General features: G+C 35.8%; 1 protein-coding gene across 1 annotated transcript in view; it reads left to right on the top strand.

Annotated features, from left to right (window-relative positions):
* SPATA17 (spermatogenesis associated 17) overlaps nucleotides 1–27,978 on the top strand; it is a 289,180-nt gene that overhangs the window by 74,729 nt on the left and 186,473 nt on the right. Inside the window, exons 4-5 of the mRNA XM_074222685.1 lie at nucleotides 1,463–1,513; nucleotides 12,442–12,545. Coding sequence (XP_074078786.1) covers nucleotides 1,463–1,513; nucleotides 12,442–12,545 — 155 coding nt within the window. The remainder of the gene's footprint in view (nucleotides 1–1,462; nucleotides 1,514–12,441; nucleotides 12,546–27,978) is intronic.

The following is a 27,978-nucleotide window of genomic DNA, read 5'->3' on the forward strand; positions in this document are numbered from 1 at the left end:
TTTAGCAGTTACCTTTGGTAGAAAGGATAAGAAACAAAGGCTAGTTCTATTAAGTATCTTTTTCTTGTTTTATTACACAACTTTTAAAAATACTTATAACCAAAGATTTCTAAGAAACTTTTTTTTAAAAATACTTCATTGTTTTTCATGTTTGCTCTAATATTAGTTGAAGTAACACACTATTGAGGGGAGTACTTTAAGTTCACCTTAATTAAACTACAAGAATTATGCTTTGCTTGATGTAATGAAGAAAAAGAATTTAAAATGAAGTAGCATTATTGTGTTCATTTGTAAATAACATATTGCAGCCAACTGTTTCTTAATTGCCCAGACTGTTGATAAATAATCCAGTCCTGCTGCTCTCCACAGACAATTTGCTTTCGATCAGACCAGGCAATTCAAATAACACTAATTATAGTGAAACCTTTTTATAGCGAATTCTTGTTTGCCATCAGGGAGCACCCCAGTACAAGAGTTTGAACTATTCCCCCTCTGTTTCCAGACAACCTAAGCACATACTATTCATTTAATTTGTTGAGTGAGTAGAAACTGAATGAATAAAAATGAATAAAGTTGTATATAGCATTGAAAAGGACATACACAAGAGTTTAACTACTTATGTCTTACTTTTTATGATACAGTTGTGAATTATGTTAATTTAATATCTGTAATTAGAAGTTAGAACAGATGTTGAGACTTAGTTTAAAGATATGTGGCCATTAGAAAAACTTATGTTGCCAAATGAATATTCACAGTACCGATGATTTTTTTTTTACACTAGTAGAAAGATCTGACTTTATTAGAAAGAAACTAGGACTTTAGGAAGTGTTCAATATCAGGGGATTCACCATAACATGATATAACTGTATTTATGATTTTATGGTGTTAAAATGAATATTAAATGAAACAAAATTCCCAAGGATTACTCAGGAGGCAGCTAAGTACATAACATTTTGTACAGATGGTTGGAAGGCACAATTTTGCTCCATCACTGCATCTGTATCCTTGAACGATTTCGACTGAAGACAGCATTTCTTTGAATTTTTCATTAAACCAGACGTCTTGAAATATGAATTCCTTTTATGTTTCTGTGAGTTTTGGCTAAAAGAACCCCAGTGAATAAATCATACAATACTACATGTCACCAGCACTTGTGAATATTTCTGCTTTGTTATTCTATTCTCAGTAGAGCACCATTGATTATCAAACTCAGCGGAGAGCATTTTATGATCATATATCTCCATTAGCTCCTAGTTTGACTACCATAGATTTTTCTGGTTAAGCTTGCATTATGTATTAGGAAGCCTATCTTTTCAATACAAAGTTTGATTTTATTCTCTCTCTAAGCCTAGAACTCTTATTATGTATTATGTATAAAGATTCTTATCTTTTATATGTAGAAGTAAGAGCACTGTCTTTGTGTAACTGAAATGTATGCCGTCTTTTTTTTCTTGATTCACAGACAGCATATTTCACTATGAAGATGAATTTCTACAATGAAATGGCTGTCAGGGTAAATATTTCTTCACTTGTTAAACAAATGAAAAGTCAATTGTGCTCTGAATTTGCTTTTAATAAAATGAGCAAACCAGAATAATATAAACTTGATTGATATGCTGATCGTTAGGAGAGGAAATATCATATTGCTAAAAAGTTAAAGTTATACTAAATAATCTGAACATTGTTAAAAATTATGACAACTTATAAATCATATAAATGTATGTATTTATGTATTTTAATATGTTGTATATCTAAGATGTAGTAAGAGAAATATCTAAATAGGAGAAACAGAGCTTCTTTTAATGGAATATATAGGTCATTTAGGCTCCAAATTCTACCTAAGACATACAAACATTTATGTGTGTGTATATACACACAGAAACATATGTTTGTGTGTATTTGCATGTATGTGTATGTAAGTCCCCTTTAAAACATTCCTGACAAGTATCATTCAGCTTCTTTGTGGTGTAAAAACCACATGAGGCAACCCTTTTAGACAGTTCTAATTGTTCTAATTACTTATTACTTCTTCCTGACTTACAACTTAAGTCCCACAGAATAGAAATTATCCTTCTCACACATGTTAGCTCTTCACATTTTTGAAAATAGTTAACTTTCTCCACGTTTTCCATTTTCTAGGTTAAATAATCTCAGTTCTTTCAACTATTTTATATATGGCAGAATTTTTAAGTCCTCTCATTATACTAATTAGCTTCCACTGGCCATGCTACAATTGTTTAATGAACCTCATAAAATGTGGAGCCCAGGACTGAATGCAGAAGTATTAAACCAGGACCAGTTTACAGTGAATCTACTTTTTTCCCTGCACCAACCACTAAAAATATCTATTCTTACAATTCAGTATGGAAAAGAGGTGACTTATCTTCTTGAAGATTATGTCAGTAGACTACCAAATTCTCTTGGGTCCTACCAAGCTGGAAAGACTAGACCAATTTGAAAGCATTGAAGAGTTGTCCTTTGCTGTAGTATAGCCACACAGATAAATACAAATATTACAAACATTATTGGTCTGAAAATTAGCTTTTTATTAGAAATAATACTACACACTGGTCCACTGACTTGATACTATAAAATAATTTTCTCATGAACTAACTAGCCAGAACTCTTAAAAAATTCTGATTTACTGTCTATAGCTTGTTTTTTTGCAATTGGCTTTTTGTTCCCCTTTTTCTCTCCCTCCCCTTTTCCCCTTTTGATACTTGGAAGGTAAGATAAGTTTCTTAACTTAGCTGAGTGTGTGTGTAAGTTAACTTTAAGCCAAGTCTGATGAGAGGAAGATTCAGGTGCTTCTTACCTCCTCCCTTCTTCCCCTCTATTACAATAGGTCTTTTGTACCTCTTAATGTAATGAGATTTACCTCATTCAATCACCACCATCCTTCCATCTCATTACTGTCCCCCTTTTTAAGGAGGTATTGTTTTTAAATCATTCTATCTGAGTCACAGAAAAATCATGAGTGTCCATCACTTCTGGCTAAGTATATTCTCTCTAATAGAGTTACAATTCTTGAGATTTATTAGAGTCTTTCTCCCAGGTAAGGATATAGCTGTTTCATCTTATTGGATAACAGTCTCATGAATAAGACATGAGCAATTGGTTTTTTGAAGCTAGGTACAATACTTATCTACATTTATCCCCATGGCATTCTTCTTGTTACATTTAGTCTATTTATTGTTCTATTTGAGATCTTTTTGAATCCTGTTTCAGTCATTTAGTGAATTATCTACCACTACCAGATTCAAGTTGCTCATAAAATTAATAAATGTACCACCTGTATTTTCATGCAAGCCTGACAAAGATTAGGACAGAACCAAAGAACTGTGGATCTTGACAAATTACTTAACTTCTTCTGTCCACCTCAGTTTCCTCATCTATATAATGGGGATATAATGGGAATCTATTTTGTTATAAGGATCAAATGAGATATTTGTAAAAAGTGCTTGGCATAATGCCCAGTAGATATTTTAATGCTTATTTCATCCATCCATTTATAGTCCTTTGGAACTTTTCTAAGATAGCCAAATAGGAAAATGATATGTAATGCAAAAAATAAAAAAAAGAGAATCTAAGGTAAATAGCAAGAAATTAAAATAAGCTGCAAATCCTCATACCATCTATTTCTCAAAAATACCTAATCTAATACCTTAAGTATTGGTCATGGCAGGCAGGATGTTAGGGTAGTGATTGGATCACCAGAGGATATTCTCAATTTCTTGGCTAGACATGAGAAGATCATAAAAACCCTGATTCCTTTGGTGTTACTGTTGAGGACTAGATTGTGTCAGAGAAATCTTGGGCCCGGAAAACCCTGCTTTTCAATAACCAGAGTTCCAGAGTATTTAGATCAGATTGCTGTCCATCTACTGTTGTTGCTTCCCATTATATCTCCTATCCTGATTTTCTCTGGCAATTTTTTTCTTGTGAAAGTTTCTCATAAGCAAATTTGAAATTTCTGATGATATCTTATATAAAATCATTGTATGATAGTTGCAGAGCTGGAAGGGACATTAGAAGTTATCTAGTTCAATACCCTCAATTTGAGACCCAGAGAGAGGAATTGGCTTATTCAAAATGCCACAATTAAAAAGCAACATCCCAGGATGCCAACCCATCCATTGTGTTGCAACATTTCCTGATCTAAATTAAGAAGAAACAAGCATAAAAATTATTTGACTTAGTCAGTGATAGGCTAGGGGTAACAACTATTCTAAATACTCATTTCACTCTCCTCAGGAGAGCTCAAAGTACTTGGTTTTTGTTCTATACTAATAGAAGCAAGTTGCACTTAGCTCTTCATGGGTTAAGCACTTCAAAAAGAAAAGATGAGAGCATATGAAAATGAACCTGACAAGTAATGTCAGAAAAACATAAGAAAAATTAAACTCTTTCATGTTCAAGTGAAGAAAACAAATTCTAATAAACCCCAACATAAACATCATCATAATACAGATTGTATAATTTGGGATAAGGAAATCAACATCCAAAAAAAAAAATCAGAGACATGACCTAGAATGTCATAAAGCAAAGAATGCAGCTATAAATTTCTAGTTTTTTAAAATGTCAATACCATATTCCAAATCCTATAAAATGGGCATAAATATATAGTGTCCACATATTGTATATGCTATTAGAAGCAGCATAAGAAACAATAGTCTGGATTTAGAATTAGTGAACCTGAATTCAAATCTCTGAACTACTACATGATACTTTGGTGATACTTGGCAAGAATTTAACCTCCTGAAGCATTGTTTTGTCTGTAAAAATTAGGTAACTGTCATATATGTTCCTTTTAACTCTAAATCCTACATTCCTATGACAGCACAAGGAGGTCCCCCTGACCTAGAAAAAATTTAAATAGAGAACATAAAAAACTCTAGTGTATCATTAACCTGAACTATCTAAAGCTAATATCCTTGCTATTACAAACCCTAATTAAATATTTAATCAACAATAATAACTTTTCATAGCTTCATGAATTTTAGGATTGAAAGAGGACTTGGAAATCATTAGATCAATTCTCTATGAATTTGTAAGATAACAAACTAAAATTCAGACTTTATTTGCTTTCTTAGAATTTAGAAAGAATGGGTAGTCCACATCTCTTAAAACTGTTGACTAGAAAAGACTGAACTGATGCTTTCTTTAGTTATATTTCTCTGTAGAAAGCAAAATAAGCAAGTCATTCCACTGATCATTAAACATTCTTTTAAGATGTCACTAACGACTTAATAGAAGCAGAAGAGATTAAGAAAAGGTAGCAAGAATACACAGAGGAGCTATACAAGAAAACTCATATTCATCAGTAAAACATGAGGTGATTACTGATCTAGAGCCAGTCATCCTGGAGAATGAAGTCAAGGACCTTAGGAAGCATTGTTAACAATAAGGCTAGTGGAGGTGATGAAATTTCAGCTGAGCTATATAATATCCTAAAAAATGATACTGTTAAAAAAAGTGTTATACCCATTTTTCAGCAAATTTGGAAAATGCAACAGTGACCACTGAATTAAAAAAAATGTTTACCTTCTCATCCTAAGGAAGAGCAATACTGAGGAAATGTTGAAATTACTGAACAATTGTGCACATTTCACTCATCAGCAAGATTATGTTTAAGATTTTGAAAACCAGGCTTTGGCAATATGTGAACTGAGAATTACTAGATTAGGCTGGTTTTAGAAGAGCCAGAGGAATTAGAAACCAAATTCCCTAAAATTCACTGGATTATGGAAAAAGGAAGTGAGTTTCAGAAGAAAAACAAACTTACCTTACAATCTACAACAAAATGTGGCAAATCCTCAAAGAGATGGGAGTACCAGATCATCTCACTTGTCTTCTGAGGAACTTGTATTGGGACCAAGAAACAACAGTTAGAATCAAACTTGGAACAAAGATTGAATTAATATAGGAAAAGAGGTATGTTAAGTCTGCATATTGTCACCTTTTTATTTAAGTTATATTCATACTACCTCATGCAAAATGCTGCAGAGAATGAATCAAAAGCCAGAATTAAGGTTTTGGGGACAAATATCAAAAATCTCAGATATATATAGATGAAACTATTCTCAAGGCAGAAAGGAAAGAGAAATTAAGAAGTCTCTTGATGAGAATGAAAGAAAAAAGTATAAAAGCTGACTTGAAGCTATTTCCATGTAAATAGAGAAAAAATGGAAGGTATGACAGATTTTATATGTTAGGACTCAAGTATCACCACAGACAATGACTGCAGCCATGAAATTAAAGAGCACTTTCTCTTTGGAAAATGGCAAATTTGTACAGCATGCTAAAAAAGTAGAGACATTACCTTGCTGACAAAGGTCCATATAGCCAAAACTGTTTTTTATCCAGTAGCAATGTATGACTCTGAGAGTTAGACTATAAGGAAAACTGAGCAACACAGAATCTGTGCTTTTGAATTATGGTGCTGAAGAAAACATTTGAGAGTCCATTTGACAGCAAAGGAGATCAAATCAATTACTACTTAAATTAATTTAGGCTATTCAATGTAAGGTTAAATATTAAAGCTGAAGTTTAAATACTTTGATCACAAAATGAGAAGATAGGATTCATGGGAAAGACTGATATTTGGTGGGGGGGAAATAATGACAAAAGGAAAAGGAGATGGCAGAGGATGAGAAGCATAGTGTCATGGAATCAGTGAATATGACTTTGGATGGACTTCAAGAGTCAGTGGAACATAGAAAGCCTAGCATTCTATGGTCCATGGGATCACAAAGAGTCATACATGACTGAATGACCAAACAACAGCAACAAGGGCTTTACTCAAGAGGATTTAAAAATCACAAGCTTTCCTCCTTTCCTTCTTCTTCCTTTGCTTTCTCCTCTCCTACCACCACCATCCCAAGAAGAATTTTGAAGGGAAGAGAAATCACAGAAAGTTAATTTGAGATGGAGAGTACAAAAATCAAGAGAAGTGAGACAGAGACAGACAGAGAGAGAGAGAGAGAGAGAGAGAGAGAGAGAGAGAGAAAGAGAGAGAGAGAATCTTAACCATAACTCTTCTAAATCTGTTTTGATCCTTTGCTGTTGGCTTTGACCTTGTGCCTAATGTTGTAAATATTAGCTGTTATTGCTAAAGAGTAATTTTCTATTTTAATGATTTTAATATTGGAGGGATACTTCTTTTATTTGCCTTCAGTTGAGTTATTGATTATAAATTTTCAGCAACAAAACTAAACTCAGTGAGGGAGAAAATCTTTCTATAAGCAGATGGCTTTTTGGTATATCAAGGTTTTGCCATTTGTTTTAGTGCTTAAAATAAACATTATTTATAAGTCCACTTACATTTTGATGTTACTTAATGAGGAATATGCATCATTGATTTGACTAGCTTAAGAGGTCATTTAGAACTTTCCTGTTAACAAGCTGTAATCTGCTGAGCACACAATGACTTTATTTAAAATTATCTATTCAGTGCTGATCAATGATAATAATTGTTTTGTACCAATCACTTTTGAAAGTTGCTAATTACTTTGAAGGGCATACACACCAGTCGTTTTTTGGAAGAACTAACTCATTCACCTTGGACTTAAAAAGAAATGACCATTGTTAAAATTTGCATTTAAGTGTTGACACAATACTTGAATATCAAAGGAACAAGAATATGTATTAAAAATTCAAGAAACTCCACATTCTTAAAAGTAGTTTAGTTAATACAGTAGAAGTTCTGTCATGAAAGAACCTTTTTTTTTCATACACTATAGCATCAGGTCTTCTGAAACACAATAAATAATAGTGGGGATTGACTACTTAAGAAAAGATGCTCTCTTATTGACAAGTCTTTATTTCCTTAAAATGTATAAGTCTTGTGAAACAGAGCTATCAGCATACAAATACATAAAAGTTCAAAACACTTCTACATTCTGCTTTTGAATTGTGGTGCTGAAGAAGACTTTTTGAGAATCTGTTTGACAGCAAAGGAGATCAAATGAGTTAACACTTAATTTAGGTTATTCACTGCCTTGCACAATTAAAGACAAACAGGAAAACCTTAGGCCAAATTTTGAAGTTTTCAGTTTTTCTTCCATATCTTTTACCTCCTTTTTCTACACATTTATTCCCCATAAAGTCCTTGACTTTAAGCCCCTCCTCAACAGCCCCATCTACTCCCTTCTTTTGTCCTATATAACAAAACAAAGACTGTTATGACTTTTTTTTCACTTGATGATTGCCTGATTATGCTTTTCAACAGGATATTCCTCTCATATGTCTTCCTACTGGTCTACTCTGGGACTATACCTAGGTATTTCAGAAGCCTCTTCAAAGAATTTTCCATTAAATAGAACTTACTGTATATTTTGTTTTTTGCATTGCCTATTTTCTGGTGTCTCTCCACTTCCCTCTCCTAGATAATCACATCTAATAATAAAGAATTTTTTCAAAAGGAATGAGAAAAATAATTGAGCAAAATCAACCAATATATTGTAAAAACTGACCTTTATGCATAGTTTTACACTGATGGATCTTCTACCTCTATAAAGAAGTTGGAAGGAGGTCCCTTTCTCTTTCTTCTTTGGAGCTAAGCTTGATCTTGAAATAAAAAAAAACTAGAAGAAAAGGAGTTATATGGCATCAAGTTAAACTGAAAAGGAATGAAAGTCCAAGAAAAAAAGAATATTTTTTTTGAATTGCATCAAATTATAATCATTTTTATACCCTTTTCAAGTACCCTCCTAGTACACAGTCCTCCTCATGAGCCAAAGTATCATCCAAAGCCAAATCATTTCATGAACTATTTGTGTCCCTCCCCTCAGGCATACTTTCTTCCACACTTCCTCCCCCTCCCCACCCAGGGTATTTAACCTTTTGTTAAGTAAAGTATGAATTAAGTCCATCTCTGATTTAATTAACTGTAACAAGCTCAAAAGGGCTCTTAAGTACTGGGAGGCTGTGAAGGTCTCACCTGAGAACTTTACAAGTAAGTATTAGAGACACTGACTCTGGACCACCCAGCTTATGATGCCACCATCAGAGAAAGTGCTAAGCACTGTGTGATTAAAGGGAGTCAAAGGATGATGAGGCACTTAAGTTTAAAGTTAACACTCCTGCTGTTCATCAGGACTTTTTGTTTCAAATATAGTAATTTGTTGAACTTCAATGGAGAGAAAAGACTCAACTATACCCATATCCTTCAAGTCCAGTCTCTTCAGTTATTTTTGACCCTTTAATTATCCTAAGAGAAATAGTTATAAGTGTTATATCAAGAGTTTTAAGTTTATATCTTCCTTTTTAGGATTGTATACAATTTGATGGTCTTGACCAACATTTGTTTTTTTCTTTCCCTTTTCATTTACCTTTTATGTAACTCTTGAGTTGTGTATTTGACAATTAAATTCTCTGTTCAGTTCTGGTCTTTTTGTCAGGAAATTCTGAAAGTTCTCTATGTCATTGTGCATCCATCTTTTCTCCCGACAGTATATGCTGAATTTTGCAGGGTAGTAAATTCTTGGTTGTAATCCCAGATCCTTTACCCTCCAATATTTGGTATTTCAATTCCTCTGATCCTTCAGTGTTGAGGCTGATAGATCCTGTGTGAGTCTGATTGTTTTTCTTTTGTATTTAAATTGTTTCCTTTTTGCTGCTTGCAAAACTTGCAAAACTGAGAGTTCTGGAATTTGGTTATAACAGCCCTTAGAGTTTTTTATCTGTGGGTCTACTTCTAGAGGGGTTCTGTGTATTCTTTTGATGACTATATTGTCTTCTTGTTCTAGCAGATTTGGACAGTTTTCCCTGATGATTTCCTGTCTGATGTTTTCCAGATCCCTTTTTTGATGTAGGCTTTCTAGTAGTTTGGTAATTCCTAAATTATCTCTCCTGGATCTATATGCCAGGTTGTTTGTTTTTCCTAAAACAAACTATACATTTCTATACATGCTATAAATTTTCTTCAATTTTTTCAGCCTTTTTATTTTGTTTGGTGGAATCTTATTATTTCATAGATTCATTTGTTTCTATTTATTCAATTCTGATTTTTAGGATTTTATTTTCTTCAATCAACTTTTTTTTTAGGTTTTTGCAAGGTAATAGGGTTAAGTGGCTTGCCCAAGGCCACACAGCTAGGTCATTATTAAGTATATGGGGCTGAATTTGAACTCAGGTACTCCTGACTCCAGGGCCAGTGTTCTATCCACTGTGCCACCTAGCTGCCCCTCAATTAACTTTTGTGTTTTCTTTCCAGTTGCTTATTTTTACTTTTAAAAGAGTTTATTTCTTTGATCAATTTTTCATAATTTTCCTGCATGACTCTCATTTCTTTTTTCCATTTTTATTTTTCCTCTCTTCTCTGGTTTTTAAGTTTTTTTAAGCTCTTCTATAAACTTTTGGATTTGAATCCAATTCATAGACTCTTGAGATTTCCCCTGAGTGATTTTTCACTGATTTCTTCCTTTGGTATGGCATTGTTATCATCTTTAATTGCAAAATAGTTTTCTATAGTGAGTGCTCTTTTAGCCTTTTTGCTCATCTTTATTGTTTTACCTCTGCTCCTGGGGTATAGGGAGTATAGATCCAAACTTTTTTTTTTTTTGCTAGGCTGGGGTCTAATCCCTGGCTTGCTGTTGGCCAAGATGTTGCCTATGCACTCTAGGCCTTGCCTTTGTAAGGGTTTATTTCCTTCTTTATGTTCATATTCTGCCTATACAGCAGTGGTTTGTTCCTGACCCAGTCCTGCCTTTTACCCCAGTGTTCTCAGGATTTAAACTTTGTTTGGGGTTGGAGATCTCCCTGCTGGCTTGTTATCTAGCTGCTAGGACCTCTACTGTTGTAAAGCTATCAGGACCTGGATTGCTCTGTGGCTAAGAGCCTCCTGTTGGCTTTCCTTGCTCCCCCCCTCGGCTTTATTTCCCTTTTCCTCCCCAAAGAGACAGACCTTCACTGAAGATCCTTCTCCATGTCTACACTTGTAAACTTCTTTGAATCTTCTCTTTTTCTTGGTGGGATCTTAGTGTGAATGTCAGAGTAGAGGTTTCACTGATCTTTGGTAGGGGAAAGCTTCACACCACCGTCTTAACTCTGTGTCAGAAGTAGATAGAATTTTTTTTTAAAGCCTTGGAATTAGGTAACAAGATATAGAAACTACTTTATCATAGGCCAGGGAAGACATCAAGTATGAAGAAGCTTGGAGATCAAATTGGTCCCAAGATAGTTATTAGTTTGTTCTGAGATCAAGCTTGATTCTTTAATATCTTGGAATATATGCCTGGCTATTGTTGGGTTGAAACTTAAGTACAGTTTAGTATTTTTAAGGCATAGTTGCTTTCCAGAATGGCTGCAGAAATTCACAGCTCAATCAATAGTGATTTAATTTGACTTTTTTCCCATAATCCCTCCAAAATTTGTCATTTGCCTGTTTTATCCACTTTGCCAATATGATGAATAGAGAATAGAACCTTAATTGTTTTAATTTGTGTTTCTCAAATTATTATTTAGAGAACTGTTTCATATGGCTATTGATAATTTGGATTTCTCTCTTTGAAAATCATTCATATTCACCAACCATTTATCAATTGAGAAATGACTCATTCTTTTTTTTTTTTTAGGTTTTTGCAAGGCAAATGTGGTTAAGTGGCTTGCCCAAGGCCACACAGCTAGGTAATTATTAAATGTCTGAGACCGGATTTGAACCCAGGTACTCTGACTCCAGGGCCAGTGCTTTATCCACTGCACCACCTAGCCGCCGTGAAATGACTCATTCTTATGGTATTAATCAGTTTCCTGTGTCCAGAAACAAGACCTTTCTTAAAAACTTGCTAAAAGGATCCCCCCCCAGCCCCCACTTCTAATTTCATCTTTTAATCTTCACTGCATTAGTTTGTTATTAGGGCACCTAAGTAGGACAGTGGATAGAGAGTCTAGTCCAAAGTCAGGAAAACATGAGTTAAAAATCCTTTTGGTTTCAGAACTTACCAGCTGTGTGATTGGGAAAAGTCACTTAACCCCCTTTTGCAAACCTTTCTTCATTTGCAAAATGGGGATAAAAACAGTACCTACCTCCCAGGTTATTGTAAAGCTCAAATGTCACACTAATTCTAAAATGTTTAGTAAAATGCTTGGCACATAGTGTTATATAAATGTTAGCTCTCTTCTTCCTTCTTCTCCCCCTTCCTCCTCCTCCTTACTTTCAATGATAAATTTAGGAATTTAGAATATTAGGAAACTGTTATTACAAAAAATATAGCACGCATGATCATATTCAGTAAATGTTTTTTATCTAACTAATATTTTTAATCTACTAATCAAAACTTTGGTCAAAGTAATGTACTACTTTATATATGAAATATCATAATTATCTATGACAAATTCAAATTTGTCTTTTTATTTTGATTCAGCATAATGATTATTTGAGCACCATTATTTTCCCTACAATATTAAATGTAATAAAACAACATATTTTTATATAAACAGATCCAGAAGTGGTGGAGAGGCTATAAGATCCGGAAGTACTGTTTTAATTATTATTACTTGAAGGAATATCTAAGAGCTATTTCTGACACCAATCAAGCAATCAGGTAATGTAAACAAAAGTAAAGTAGTGAAAGCTTATCACTTTAGGGTGGTATCTTGGATTGAGCACTCCAGGATCTGGAGTCAGGAAGACCTGACTTCTTTTTTTTTTAGTTTTTTTTTTTTTTGCAAGGCAAATGGGGTTAAGTGGCTTGCCCAAGGCCACACAGCTAGGTAATTATTAAGTGTCTGAGACTGGATTTGAACCCAGGTACTCCTGACTCCAAGGCTGGTGCTTTATCCACTGTGCCACCTAGCTGCCCCTAAGACCTGACTTCTAACGGGACCTCAGACACTACTAGCTTTGTGAGTCTAGACAAGTGCAGTAAGCATGTTGCTGTAATTATTTCTCTGTATGTCACCAGTGTAATGTTTGTAGACATTTTACATTACATGTGCTCATTTTCCATAGTCTTCATGATGATTTCACATATATGTATAACATATTTACTATTGCTAATTTTGATCTTAACCATTGTCTCACTCAGGTGAGACAGTCAGTCCATCTGCCTCCCTGAAGGCTTGCCTCTGCTACTCTATTAGGTTCATACAGTGCAGATCCTAAATCTGATATTGTTCATGCCTTCCTAGGATTGGACCCCACTGCACATCACTGGCACTAGATGCTTTTCAAAGCCCAAGGGGTCTTGTTACTCCTAACCCTCTATCTCCTTCAGGTTAAAAGAGGAGGAGGGGAATTTGTTTTCTCTTATCAATCCTCAGCAGCAACAGGGAATATCCAATGGGTCCTGAATTCAAGTTTTAAATTTCTATTTGGGAGAGTGTGATCACTCATAAAATTAAACTCTGATTCTATAACCCTCAAAGAGATCTTTGAGTGTCCCATAAAAGAACTGCAAAATCCTGGTATGAATCACCTGGGGACTTAACCCTTATTTACGCTCTTACCTCAAGTAATTGTATAGCTACAGAAAAAGAGAACAAATTGATTTTTAAAAACAGATTTGAGCAAAACAACAATCAACTGAAGTGGTGAAAGCAAAAATGAAATTTTTGTTAATGGCTCAACCTAAATGTTGAGAGGAGAAGGGGACATGGGGGGGGGAGGGGGAAAGGCATTTGTCAGTCATTTGGTTTTAAGGCCAAGGAAGGAGTGCAAGTGGAGAATGAATAAATCCACCAAGATCCAGTAGCATGGTAAAGAGTCGTTATTCTGTCATATCAACTCTTCCTGACTCCCTTTGGAGTTTTCTCAGCAGAAAGTGGTTTGCTATTTACTTTTCCAACACATTTTACAGATGAGGAACCTGAATTAAGTAAATCACCCAAGGTCACACAGCTAGTAAGTGTCTGAGGGTGAATTTGAACTCAGGTCCTTCAGATTCTAGGCCCAGCACTCAAACTACTGCACTACCTGGTTGTCCCAAGTAATAGAAGTACATTCAGACAATTAGCAAGTTGTGTCTTTAGAGTATGCCTTAAGCAGATCAGAGAAGTCAGAAAAGACTTTATTGCTTGTGATTCTCTTTCAGCAGCTCCCTTAGTTGGTATTAGCTCCTCCCTCTTCTCACCCAGATCTGTCATGACAGTCTTCCCCATGTAATGTGACTGTCTTTCATGATGTTTCAGAGTCTCCTCCCAGCTGGAAAAAAAATCACCCTTCCTGACAGCTCTTCTGCCAACATGAGGTTCACATATTTTTCCTGGATCTATGATTTCCCATATGTGGAGAATTACCTTTATTCATGCATGTTGGCAACTCCTTTTAAACTTATGGTCATAGAGAGATTGTCTGGTATATTGGGAAGTTAAATGTGTTGTTCATAGTCATGCAGCCAATAGTTATTAGAGGCAGGAGTTAAATCTAGGTCAGTCTGACTTTATTGCTGACCTCTAATTTATAAAGACCATACTGGATTACCAAAATATATGAACATGCATACATATCACATATATATATATGTATATATATGTAGGCATGCATAAACATATAAGGATTGTGTAGCTGGAATTTTTACAAAAGTCTGCATACCTTGTGTACTTCTGCATTTGTGGAGGCAAAGCTCATTCCAAATGAGTGGAGGGTCTGCTGACAACACTCTACTGAGCAATAGGAGAGTGAAGTTGAGTTGGACATCATGGGAGATATTTGAGATACTCTTGGGTGGAAGCTACAGATACATAAGGGAAGCTTGTCTCTTAATATCCCTGATTTCCTATTTGCCTCCCCATTAACTATGAATATTTTCTCCTGGGATGAAATTTGGGGGTCTCTCTCTTGATTTAGCCAGGATTTTTTCTTGATCATATCTAAAGATCACCTTTACTCAAGTTTATTATTTATTTTCTGGTTTGTTCTATGTTGCACACTTTCTCTGATTTGTTTCTCTGGATGAGTTTACTTCTCATTTGTTATAATCATTTCTGTAACTAGCATTTAGTAGAAAGGATTTTAGGGTGAGTGTAAACTTAGGGCAAGCAAGCAGGTAACTGGATTTTGTTCAGAATCAGATTTGTATCCCTAAATAGCGATATTTAGAGGAGACAGGGATAATTCTAGTGTGATACCCCTCTAAGAGATAGGCAGAGGGTCTTTCTCTCATTATCCTCAAGTTTTCTTTGAGGGGCAGACCAGTTTCCAGAGGTACCTCTTCACGTCACCTGGAAACCACATCTAGACAACCCATGTAGAAACATACTATCTTTTAATCTTTTAAACATACAATCTTACATGTCCATATGAAAGCAATACACCCTCACACATACTTGTACACTCATATCTGATATGTGTGTGTGTATATATATATATGTGTGTGTGTGTGTGTGTTATATAATTAGCATAACTGTTGAATAATTTTATCCATGACAGGCCTATCTTGTACCATATGTGGAATTTAGTAACTAAGCATAAAAATAACCTCATTTTAGTTGTGGGGGCTAGAACTAAAATCTAAGTCTCTTCATTTTTGTTCCAGTGAATTTTTAAGACAACCAACTCATTCAAACTCTAATTGGTGTTTATTTATATGACTATAAAGGGGAGTGGGAAGGGAACAAATATTTATTAATGCTAAATTAACTCTGTGTGCCAACACTGTATTAAATGCTTTACAAATATTATCTCATTAGAGATAGGAATTCAAACTTGGCTACAATGACTTGTAATTCAGTATAAGGATAATTCAGAATACTCAGTGTAGATACCAGTTATCTCTAGCTTACAAAATCCCTAGACGAACCAATTTTACTAATATTAAACATATTCTGCATTCCATTTATTTATTGCAAGGCAATGGGGTTAAGTGGCTTGCCCAAGGCCACATGGCTAGGTAATTATTAAATGTCTGAGGCTGGACTTGAACTCAGGTACTCCTAACTCCAGGGCTGGTGCTCTATCCACTGCACCACCTAGCTGCCCCTCCTTTTATTTTTTTTTAAAGTAAGTCTCACTTAGATTACTAGTTTTATTATTATTAAGATTTATCAAGGTAATGTGACTGCCCAAAAAGTAATGCAATTTTAGGCTTCATTAAAAAAGAACTTTTGGGCTATATAACAAGAGAGCTGAGAGTTCCACATTATTTTGTCCTGGCTGTAACACAACTAGAAATGTGTTATACTTTGAGTATCCATTTTCATAAGGGCAATGATAACTTTGAGAGTCTCTTGTATGTAACCCTAGGAAGGGGAAGAGTCTGAGATCATTCCATATAAGTATCATTTAAAGGAACTAGATGGTTAGCTTTCAAAAGAATAGGTTCAGGAAGAGGACACTGTAACTGCCTTCACACATTTGAAGCATTGTCATATAGAAAAAGTATTAGATTTGTTCTGTATGGCCCTAGAAAACATAATAAGGAGCAATGGATGAAAGTTGCTGAACAACAAATTTGAATTTGATGTCAGAAAAATATTTCCTAACAGTTAAAACTATTAAAAGGTTGAATTGCCTGGCTTTGAAGGTAATGAACGGATGTCTCCTCACTCAAGTCTTCAGGCAAAACTTATAGTCATTCAGCTCAGGATAACTGGTTTTTGAGGTACCTTCAAAGTCTGAGATTCTAGGTCTCTGAGACTCTGGTTTCACCAGTTGGAACTATCAAAGGAACCTTGATATAATATACTTAGTCTAAAGCAAATAACTATAGTGAGGAACCTCCTGTGCATTTTGACAATTATCATTTGGCTGCCAAAAAAGAGAAGCTTTGAATTGCTGTCAACTTGATATGCTGGGACTTTAAATTCAATTTAATTGCACCTATTAGGTGAATAGAATTATCCACTTAGTTAAGAAATTATATTTCCCCCTTCTAATCCTTGAGTTCAAATAATATGAGCATATAAATAGCTTTCATGTTTTTATCATCTTTATCAGTTATATTTTGTTCAGTATGGAACACCGACTTCAGGGCACTTTATGAAGGTGTTGTAGTTTCAGGTTTTTCCCCTCATATTTATTGAAGATGGTTATTTTATGCCCTGTTTGTATTCTAATGATCCCCTTAACAGAGGTTAGGGTACAACCAGTCTAGTCTTTTGCTTTTTTCTCTCCCTCTCCTCCCTTCTCTCACGTGGTGACCACAAAGGTTGGGGGTGGGGGATTCATCTCTCTGTGGAGAAGACCTCCAGGTCTGTTTAGGCCTCCTCTCTCTCCCGAGTTGCAGACCCACCAGCTGTTAATCAGCCATCAAAGCAAACCTTCTTCCCAGCTGCTGGGCCCGCCCCCCGGGGCCCTCTCCCCCAGACACTGTCCGGGTTTCTCCCAGATGCCGTCTGCACCCATTCACGCAGCCTGCCCCAGCGCCCTCGGCCCCGAGGCCACCTTCGCGGGCAGAGTTCCTTCCTCCGCGTGGCTTCCACGTGGATCGAGCTCTTGACCTTCCACTTCCCCATCAGTGGCTGGGCTCCTTGGGGGGCATTTTTCTTTCTTTCTTTCGCACCCCCCCCCCCCCCGGGTTTGACCTGTCCTAAGAACTGAATACACTTCGCGGCCTTGCCTTTCGGTTGAGAGGTCACACTCCTCCTGCAAATCTGGGGAGAAAAGCGTCGTGGGCAGCGCGCCCCCAGGATGGTGCACTGACCCTTGGGCCCGTGGGTTGGCGCCCTCGGCGCCACCCTGGGCATCCCGGGCGGCCCAAGTCTCCTCCCTGGCAGCGGAGCTGAGTGGCGGACTGCCCCGCAGGCCACCCCGTTGGCCCCGGCCCAGGGGACTGAGGAACTAACGGAAGCCGTGACACGCTCCGGGCTCGGCCCCGTTCCGGGGGCGCCCTCTGCCCTGCTCGCCCTCCGGCATCCCGCCCTCCTCGGACACTCGTGCCCCCTCGCTTTCCGGCTGCCTCCAACTTGCCCTCCCCGAGGGTCAGGCCCGCGGCTCGGGGACGGCCTGGGGTCAGATTCCCGTGATTCCAACAAGGACAGCGGTTCCCCACGGCCCCCATAGAGTCCGGACATGCGCTCTCCCGAGTGGGTGCCGTGCCCCGGGAGAGGGGGTGCGCAGACTTAGAAGGAGCCTGGCTGTGAGAGGCATGCCCAGGGCGCGCTTGGGTCCTCCCCTGCCCGGGAAGCCCTACTCAAGCGCTGAGCCAACGGGGCTTGCGCTTCCCAGAGCCGGGCATCTGCAAGCCTGGCCCGCAGCCCTGCCGTGCTCTCGGGACCTGAGCCCCTGGCGTCTTGGCCCGGAGGCCTGCCCTTTTTCAGTGAGGAGGAGGCAACCATTACCACATTTCTCTTAGAATAACTCTTCGTGCTTCAGAGTAATGTCGCCTCAGTCAGGAACCTTCCTCTACCTGTTGTTGGACGCACAGCATATCTCCCAAGCCGTCGGCTTTGCAGGGTAGGCCATGAGCATTTGTCCAGTATTAACCAAGCGGCTGTAAAATTCTCACCTTCGACTGTGTTCATGCAAATGAATGACCGGGAGAAAGGTCACCCGTGGGCAAGTTCATTGTCTTTTCCGCTATTTTCCCTGTGTAACAGTGCTCGAAGGGCATCCCTTAACAGATACAAAGTAACTTACTCAGAGCAAACATGAAAAACGATCCATTCATGATAAAGGGCCCGCCCTCTACTAGGTGTAGATACATTCAGAATGGGGCTTGCCTCTAGCGCGCATTGTTCCTCTGTTTGCCTCCTTTATCCTATTGATTTGCCAAAGTCTGAAAGGGACATTTTTGTCTCCTCCGATGTTAGAGTATCTTCATAAGCAGAGGGACTATTCTCATTTATTTCTTTGTATTCTCAGGGTCTAAGAGCATAATAAATGCTTGCTATTTCTTATTGATTGGTCGGTACTTAGACTTTAATATCAGGACCGATTCGTTGTTCGTGCTGGTGACTTTAATTTTGTCTATACCTAAACTTATAAGCAAATATTAAGAAATTATAAGATGAACTATTTGGAAGTGCTTTCCAAAGATGACCAAACCTAATTTCTTTCCTTTGCATAACTATAATTAATTTTCAGGGGAAAATAGGCTAACTTAGAATTTCTCTCTCTCTCTCTCTCTCTCTCTCTCTCTCTCTCTCTCTCTCTCTCTCTCTCTCTTTCTTCCATATAAAAATGCCATTTTGCGGCATAAGTCTCATAGGGCATACCTGGAGAATAGAAATGGAAAGTAACATTCCAGAGCAGAAAGGTTTTGAATTCTGAACTGGTGGTTGACTGTAACAAGCTTGACTAAGTTTGGGAGACTTAGAAGTGAAAGGTTAGTGATCACGTGGTAAACACTTTTAGCTACAGGGACTTCACTTTCTATTATGTGGAGTTGTTAGAAGCTACTCTGGTGGAAAAGAGTAATAATCCTGGTAAAACTACAATTCTTCGAAAGTATTTAAGTCTATTGTTGTTGTTCAGTAGTTGTAATCATGTCCAACTCTTCATGACCATGTTTGATGATTTCTTGACAAAATTACTCATTTGTCATTTCCTTCTCCAGCTCATTTTATAGATAAGGGAACCAAGGCAAAGAGGGTTAAGTGACTTTGCCCAGGGTCGCTTAGCTAGTAAGTTTATGATACCAGATTTGAACCAAGGTCTTTTTGCTGTTGTTTTTTTAAAAAATTTATTTATGTAAGTCAATGGGGTTAAGAGTGACTTGTCCAAGGTCACACAGAATTATTAAATGTCTGACTCTAGAGCCAGGGCTCTATCCACTGCGCCACCTAGCTGCCCCTGACCAAGGTCTTTTTGACTTCAAATCTAGCACTCTATTGCACCCACAAGCTGTCCTATTTAAATAGATTATATGAATATTGTTCAAATTTTGCAAGTCCCCATTGAGCTTGCTTTGTATAGTCAATAGCCATAGTTCACCTACTCTATAGTTAACAGTTTAGTAAATTATGCAACATATTTCTGAGAAGGTATTTTCTTACCCACACTGGGTCTCTTACAAAGATAAATTGATTTGATTAATTTAAAGGCTGAGTATGCACTTGGTAGATATGTACACCTCTAGCCTGATATTAAAAAACTGCCCCAGGTTATAAACAAGAAAATGATGATATGAAATTAAAAATTAGGCACAGAGTTGCAGATAGGTCACATTAATAAAACATTACCTTGGAGTACAGAAAAAACTAATATTCTTTACTTTTGAAGAAAGTTCAAACTAAATATAACATTTCTTTAGTGTATGAAGAAATATAATTGTTGATTGTTAATAATTCTTAATGATAACTGGGCTTGAAAGCTGTTACTGTTAAAAAGAGAGTGATATTTTGAATACATTAATTTTCTAATAGAGTTTAATTAAATATTCTGGACATTGCACTTTGCCTCAATTTTTATGAATTCTAGAAACTTTAAATTATAATAATCTTGACAGAATTCATTACCATATTTAAAAGTATTTATTCATATTGGAGAATCCATCTGATTTGTGTATTCCCATTATCAAAAGCTTTCTGGGGATCCTTCTGGTTTTAGGTTAAAAATACAAACTCCTCAATCTGGCATTTATGGTTCTCCAAATCTTTCTCCAATTTAGTTACTATCTAGACATTTCCTTTACTTTCCACTCTGTACACTCTACAATGTAGCTAAACTATTTCCAAAATTATATATTTTATCCCATTTCCATGCTTTGAGACAGAATGGCATAATAGAGAAATTTCAATGCCTGAAAGTCATCCAGCTCTTGCTTGAAGATTTTTAATAATGGGAAACCTATAAAACATTCCTTTTGGGACAGTTCAACTTAGAAGGAAATTTTTTCCCAATATCAAGTCAAAAAGATCATCTTTGCAATTTCTGTTTATGACTTCTTACTCATGGTTTCTGATTCTACCTTCCATATACCAAAAGAACAAATCCTTTCCTTCTTCCAAATGATAGCTTTTCAAATGTCTGAAAACTATTTTGTTACAGCTATTATGCCCCTCTGACTTTCTGGACATCAACACCACTCCCTTCATTTGGGTATGCTTCTGCTCCCTCTACTCTCTATTCTTCACCCTTCCCCTCTCTTTCAGCTTGCTTTCTTTTGGTGTGTTATCTTCCCCCATTAGATAGTAACCTACTCAGGGATAAGGACCTTTTTTAAAAAAAAGCCTCGAAAATATAGTGTTTCTTATTATTGATTTCCCAATTATCTTGCTCTATACTCATACAGCATGCTTCCAGTATTTTCTAAGCAACTTTTCTTTATGGGATCTTGTTTGCAATTTTTTCATGAGTGTTTAGTAGCTCTGAAATCTTAGGTTTTTAATCTCTGAGTAGTCTATCTTCAAGTTCACATTTTTGTTTTATTGAGTCTTTTATATGCTTTTCTAATCTTAGTTTTTCCCAATTTTTCCATCTATGAATTTTTGGGTTGTAATTTTGTCATTTTTTTTCTGAGAATTTACTATTATAATATACTTTGAAATTTTGTAATAGTATGCTCCCTTTTTTCATCTCCTTTTTTCTTCACTGTTTTCTTTGAGTCAAAAACTTTATTTTTCTAAATAATGTTTGTTTATTGGACATGAGAACTACAAGGCAGAGAAATCTCTATGCTGATTTTTCCATGATGTCCTCACTGTAAATGTACTTTTATCTACTAATCCTTTTCTTTCTTGGAGTCTAGTGCTATAACACCCACCCCATCCCCCTTTTATTTATTCTATATGTCTCCCATCATTAATTGAATATAGTATATTGCTGTCCCTCAAGAAATAAGTCTGGGACAGTATGTCAGGAAGATGGTTAACTGACCTCTTCTTCAGCTCTACCCTCTGGACTCTACCCTCTTCTTTCTCAGTCTCTAGAATGTCTTATGGGGACTGATCAGGAAGGAGTTGAGTGGAGTCCCTAAGGAGATTCCTGAAAGGAACCTTTAAAATTCATTCTTTCCTCTTTTTTTTCAAAGACCCCCTTCAGTTGCCTTTTTTTTGCTATCATATTAGTTATAATTTATTTATAAGCAGTGTTGTGCTTCTCATCTTCAAAAATCTTGTATTCTGGGTTCAACTCTTCTCCACAATTGACTCCTTTTCTTTTCTCTTTAGCCCATAGGACTAGTTTGATTTATTCACTTTTTCCTACCTCTGGGAAGGGAATTCAGCTTAGGACAATCAAGAAGTTAATAACTACAATACTTGGTACCTAGGACTTCAGCAGAGTCCCCAAGGGTACAGAGCTTCCTGGATGTGCATTATCATGGGCTTTGAGAGAGGTAAAATTGGTAGTGGGAAGTGCTAAGACAGAAAATCCCAACTTGTCTTGGGAAGAGAGTTTATTCAGGGAACTCCCAAATCTTTAACTCTAATACCTTGTACTTAAAACTGTAGCAGCTGCTAAGGCCACTCAGAAGCTACAATGAATGGCTCCAAACTGTGGATGGATGGATGGGAGGAAGGGAGTTGGGACCAGAAGAACAATAAGTAATAAGCTAATGAATTGATCTTCAGTTATTTATTAATTAATGTTTTTGTGAAATTATTTTGCAATAAGTTCTACATTTCTTTTTTTCTTCCCTGATATTAAAATACTGTTAAGTTTCATGAAAGCAGAAGACATAGTTTATACTTCTTTCTATGGCTTTGCACAAAGGATGGTATATGGTATTTAATGCTCAATCAATATTTATTGAATGAATTCATAAAGGCATTCAACCCAGTGACTTTAAATATTACAATTTTTTTGAAATTCAAGCTATTTTAACAATAGTTTTTAAACGCTGCAGTCTCTACTAAATATGTTTTAAAAATCTTAAGATTCTAAACATAAAACCAGTTAATTTTAATTATTTGTTTCCATAGTCTTCAGTCTTAATAGAAGAGTAAATTAATTTCTTTACACAGTATTTTAAAGAAATAGCTTCATTCTTTTAATTTGAAGAATAGGGTTAAACATGTTCAGAATTCTTATGGCAAATATGTAAAAGTTGTCTTGGTTGGCAAAATGGAAATCTGAAAAAGAATGTATCAAAAGCAATTAATATAGGCTATAATTCCTAATGATAGAGTGGCATTAGTATTCTATTTTATGTAAGGCAGTTTTCAATCCTTGGTAAGCAAATGGACATCAGTTCTCATGAATGAGCTTGCTGGTGCTATTATATCATAAGAATTTACACAGAATGTCAATTGCCAACTGCATGATTGAATTGTGATTCTTTGACTAAAGCTATCTACATGTTTTGGCATTTAAACCATAGGTCAGTTCTTTTTTCTCCATGTAATTAGAAAGCAAGCTGAGAATGGAACATACTAATAAGTTTGGGAATGATAACTAATGTGATACACAACAGATGATGATCTCAATAAACTTGAGAAATAAGGTAGGCCAAAACTAGCATGTTATGTATATATACATATATATATATATATATATATATATATATATATATATATATATATATATATGTTATAATTGAGGTATCCATATTTCTAATCTGAAAGTCCTTCCCTCTACCTTGCAGGATTTTAGGGTCCAATCCCACCTTCCAATGGAGTGATTACAAATTTCTGGGTTATTATCATCCTTGCATAACAATCTTTAACTCTTGATCATCTTAATCACCCATCTTCGCAAACTTCTTCTCGAGGTAGAGAAAGTCATGCAATTGTACTGATTAGGGCTACAACAAATTCTAACTATCTAATCTCAGATTCTCACAGTTTTTCTTTATTCTGTGATTTATTTACTTTTTAATAATTTATTTATTTTTGAATTTTACAATTTGCCTTCTAATCTCACTTCCCCCCCCTCCCCACCCCTCAAAGAAGGCAGTCTTTTACATTGTTTCCATGCTATACATTGATCTAAATTGAATGTGTTGAGAGAGATCCTTGATTTATTTTTAAATCTCACTTTTTTTAAGATTCTAAGAGACTTTCTCTGTTAACTTTAAATCCCCAGTGTTTCCCCTTTACTCTACTTCATCTCTCAGATAAAGACCATATGCTTTTATTTCCTTCTCTCCTACTCTAAACTCTCACTCTATATTTTCACCCAGCATCAACTTTACACTTAATCTTAGAGGAAATTATGACTTTTCTCCTTTCCAACACTAATTCTTCCATCTATTCATCAATCATATCCCTTATTGGATATTGCAGGATCATGCCTAATTGGATCATTCTATTTCTCTTCTTCAGTCTCTCCCCTTTTACTCGTGATTTCTTTTCTGCCTTGTTTAGGCATAATTCATTCTTCAAAACCATAACTTGGCCCTGCTATACTTTTAAATACATCATATATTTGTCTTTCCTTTCACTGACAAATTTCTGGAATAATCCATTCATTGTCTCTACTTTCTCACCTTTTATTCACCTCTTACACCCTTATTCTCTGGATTTTGATTCCATTACTAGACTATAATGCTCTTCAATCATTAATTCTACCTTTGCCCCAGCATAGAGACAAACTTAAACTGATTATAGTTTGACATTTCTGTGAGATCTGGCCCCTCAATGTGTTTTTGATTAAGTGTGACAGTAGTATGTAGACTTTGTGATGGAACATAGAATGGTTATTAAAGTAGAATGTGAAGGAAACAATGAGTCATGTATTAGTTTTCCTGTACTTGCAAATTGAAAGTAAAATAAAGATTGCATTATATAAATAGCAGAGGACATCTAAATACTAATACTTAGAATGTTTCCTTGTTCAGACTTGGATAAAATGAAGGACATTGATGTATGTATGATCATCCAGAAAAGATGACCTTGAGTTTATAGGGAGTAACTTCTAGAATCAGGCAGAAGTTTACAGTTATAACCTATTTGGCTGTCCAGAAAGGCTATAAGCTCTAACTTATGAATTAATTCTCTGGGAAATATCTTCTCTGGGAAAGCTGTCAAGACCAAATCTTGATAATTGTAAATATTTAATTTATACAATTTTAAGACCCCAGTCATGTCCTCAGAAAGAAAAATGCTTGAGGAGACATAAATATACCCAAATATGATGATGGTTGCTTATCACAGTGTCTGGGAGACTCAATAAATGCTTATTGTTTGACTGTTGACTTAACTTTTGGCTTCAGGAGATAAATTTCTTTAATTGAAGGTCATAAAAATGAACCCTAATGCCACTTTTTGGAGTCACTGTAGAAGGAATTCTTGGTCAAGTTTGGGTTGGGAGAGATGATTTCCAAATTTCTTTCAACTTGTAGACTTTATAACTAGGGATTAGTGTGAAATGCTTCTGAATGTATAGGGAGTGGTTCATGTCATATAAATTAGCAGAGGTAATGCATCAAAGAATTGTTTTAACTATGAAATGGTCTTTAGCCCAATTAACAAATCTTAGAACATGAAACAGCTAACTCATCCACTGACTTGTCTAAAAACAGGTGCTAAACTTTCACTGTGCACAATGTATTAAAATAGGTACTATCATTTAAGTTAGAATGCCTGGGTATTATAACCAATACACACACACACATATGCACACACACACACACACACACACACACACACACAGACACACATATATATATATGTATATGTATATATGGAAACATCTCTGAAAAAGCTTTAAGTTCTGTGGGGTGATTATTTTTAAAAACCATTTTTATGCTCCTTTTTGTTTCTCTCTAAGGGATATATAAAAATTATATCTGTAACTCATAAAGAAGAATATCCCATTGTATTTAAGAGTTGCCTTTAAGTTATGTTATCTGGGATTCTCCTTTGGGTAGATGGAAATTAATGGAAATATAAGTATGGATCTTTAAATGATTCACTATTTTCTGAAAACCTGCCAAACCAGCTAAGGGTTTTCAGTGAAATCATGAATAGTACATCCTAGATTTAAGGAGCAAAGATTTAAAAGGATTCAGAGAAAGGATAGGTAGACTGCCATGAACTAAAATTGTACCTAGGAAGATATCTCAAGTGGATAAGGAGTTTGAAAAAAAAAGTATTACAAGTCATAGAGGCCTGATATGGTAATGATAGATTTCATTTATCTGAACATTTGCTGATTTATTGTGTTAAGTCAAAAATAGAGTAGCTAATAATTTTCTTGGCTTGCTTTAATTATAATCTTATACTTCAAAAAAGTTAGAAGAATCAACAAGTTCTGGATTTAGTTCTCACCAAAAAAGGAGGAGTTGATTTTGTAATGAAAATGATGAGAAACTTGAATGGAAGTAATGTTACCTTCTTAGAAATTTTGATAATTGAAAAAGTTGGATACAATCTAAAATAATACCCATGATTTTAAAGAAGGCATTCAGAAAAAACATAGGTAGGCTCTCATGAATTGGATGAAAATTCTCAATTACAAAAAATTATGAAGACAGAAAGAGAACCAATTCCAATGAGAAAAAGAAAAACTTTTCCAGAGATCAGCAGGCACATTCAGGGAATTAAAAAACAAACTGAATTTTTTAAAAAAGGCAGCTATAGAAAAGAGATCAAAGGTAGAAAAAAAGATTGTCAAATGTATGGCATTAAGAAATTAATCAGCCAACCAATCTTCCATCCTTCCAACCTTCCATCCTTCCAACCTTCCTTCTTTCCTTCCTTCTTAAAACATTTCTTTCTTCATATGCTGGTTTTACTCTATCATCCTACTAGGATCCAGATCTCTGACACAGTTCCCAGACATCTCCAATCATGTTGCTGTCTATGGACTTTTACTTGTTCCCCAGCCATTCTTTATTTTATTATTATTATTTTTTAAGTTTTTGTAAGGCAATGGGGTTAAGTGGCTTGCCCAAGGTCACACAGCTAGGTTAATTATTAAGTGTCTGAGGTCGGATTTGAACTCAGGTACTCCTGACTCCAGGGCTGGTGCTCTATCCACTGTGCCACGTAGCTGCCCCCCAGCCATTCTTTATAATGCAATTTTTATGTATCCCTTAAAGAGAAACAAAAAGGAACATGAAAATGGTTTTTAAAAAATAATCACCTCACAGAACTTAAAGCCTTTTCAGAGAATAGGATTGCCTTGGAACCACACTGGCATTCGACAGTCTAACTTTGGCCTTGTCCTTCTAGCATCCAGATCTCTGACACAATTCCCTGACATCTCCAACCATGTTACTGTCTATGGACTTCCACTCTTTCCCCAGCCATTCTTTATTTGATATCTTTTCCCATTAGGAACTAAGTTTCTTGAGCTTATTGCTCTTATTTCTAATTACTTTTGTTTTTATCCCCAGTGCTTAGCACAGTGCTTAATATACAGTAGTTGCTTCATAAATGTTTTTTTTTATATCTTCTTTTATTTCAGGGAACTGGGGTCAGGGCAGAGGCAGAGGCAGAGTGTCCTCTAACATGACAAAAAGTAGAAAAATTTATAATGATAAAATAAATACTGATACTTGTTCACTCATCTGTATTTCATATCTATACATATATGTGTATGTAATTTCTGTATGATTCTAGTTATTTTCATAGACAAAACAATTGAATTTGTATATTTGAGTCTCAAATATGGAGAAAGACACAAGTTGAGGTGGCCTCAATCTGTGCCTCATCTCAGATTGTGCAACCCCTCACAAACTGGGTTGAGCACATGCAGTAGGTACATACTTGTTGCTATTTTCCCAAGTGTATTATATGTATGCTCATTTTTCCATAGTCTAGATGATGCATTTTACATAGGTGTTATCATTGTTAATATTGCTGATTTTGATTTTAAGTACCTGGTGAGGCAGTCAGCAGCTCTGCCTCACTGAATTGGGATGGGGGTGGGGGATGCAGTTGCTACTTCCATTGGGCTCATACAGTGCAAATCCTTTCTCTGATACTTTTTGTGTCTTCCTAATCATGGACCCCACTTCACATTATTGTTTTATTAATGAATATGAAATACACCTTCAAAATTGTCTAATTTTGAATTTTTCAATTGATAAAATTAAATAAGTCCTAGTCCTCAAGGAGAATTTTTCATATTTTTCTTTCTGATAGCTTCTTCCTTTGCAAGCTATGTCCTTTCATATTCTTTGACCATTTATTAGGGAATGACCAATTCCTATAAATTTGAATCAATTCTTTATCTATATTAAATATAAGACTTTTGTTAGAGAAATATTT

This window comes from Macrotis lagotis, chromosome 2 (genome assembly GCF_037893015.1).
Source record: "Macrotis lagotis isolate mMagLag1 chromosome 2, bilby.v1.9.chrom.fasta, whole genome shotgun sequence".
NCBI classification, from domain to species: Eukaryota; Metazoa; Chordata; class Mammalia; order Peramelemorphia; family Peramelidae; genus Macrotis; species Macrotis lagotis.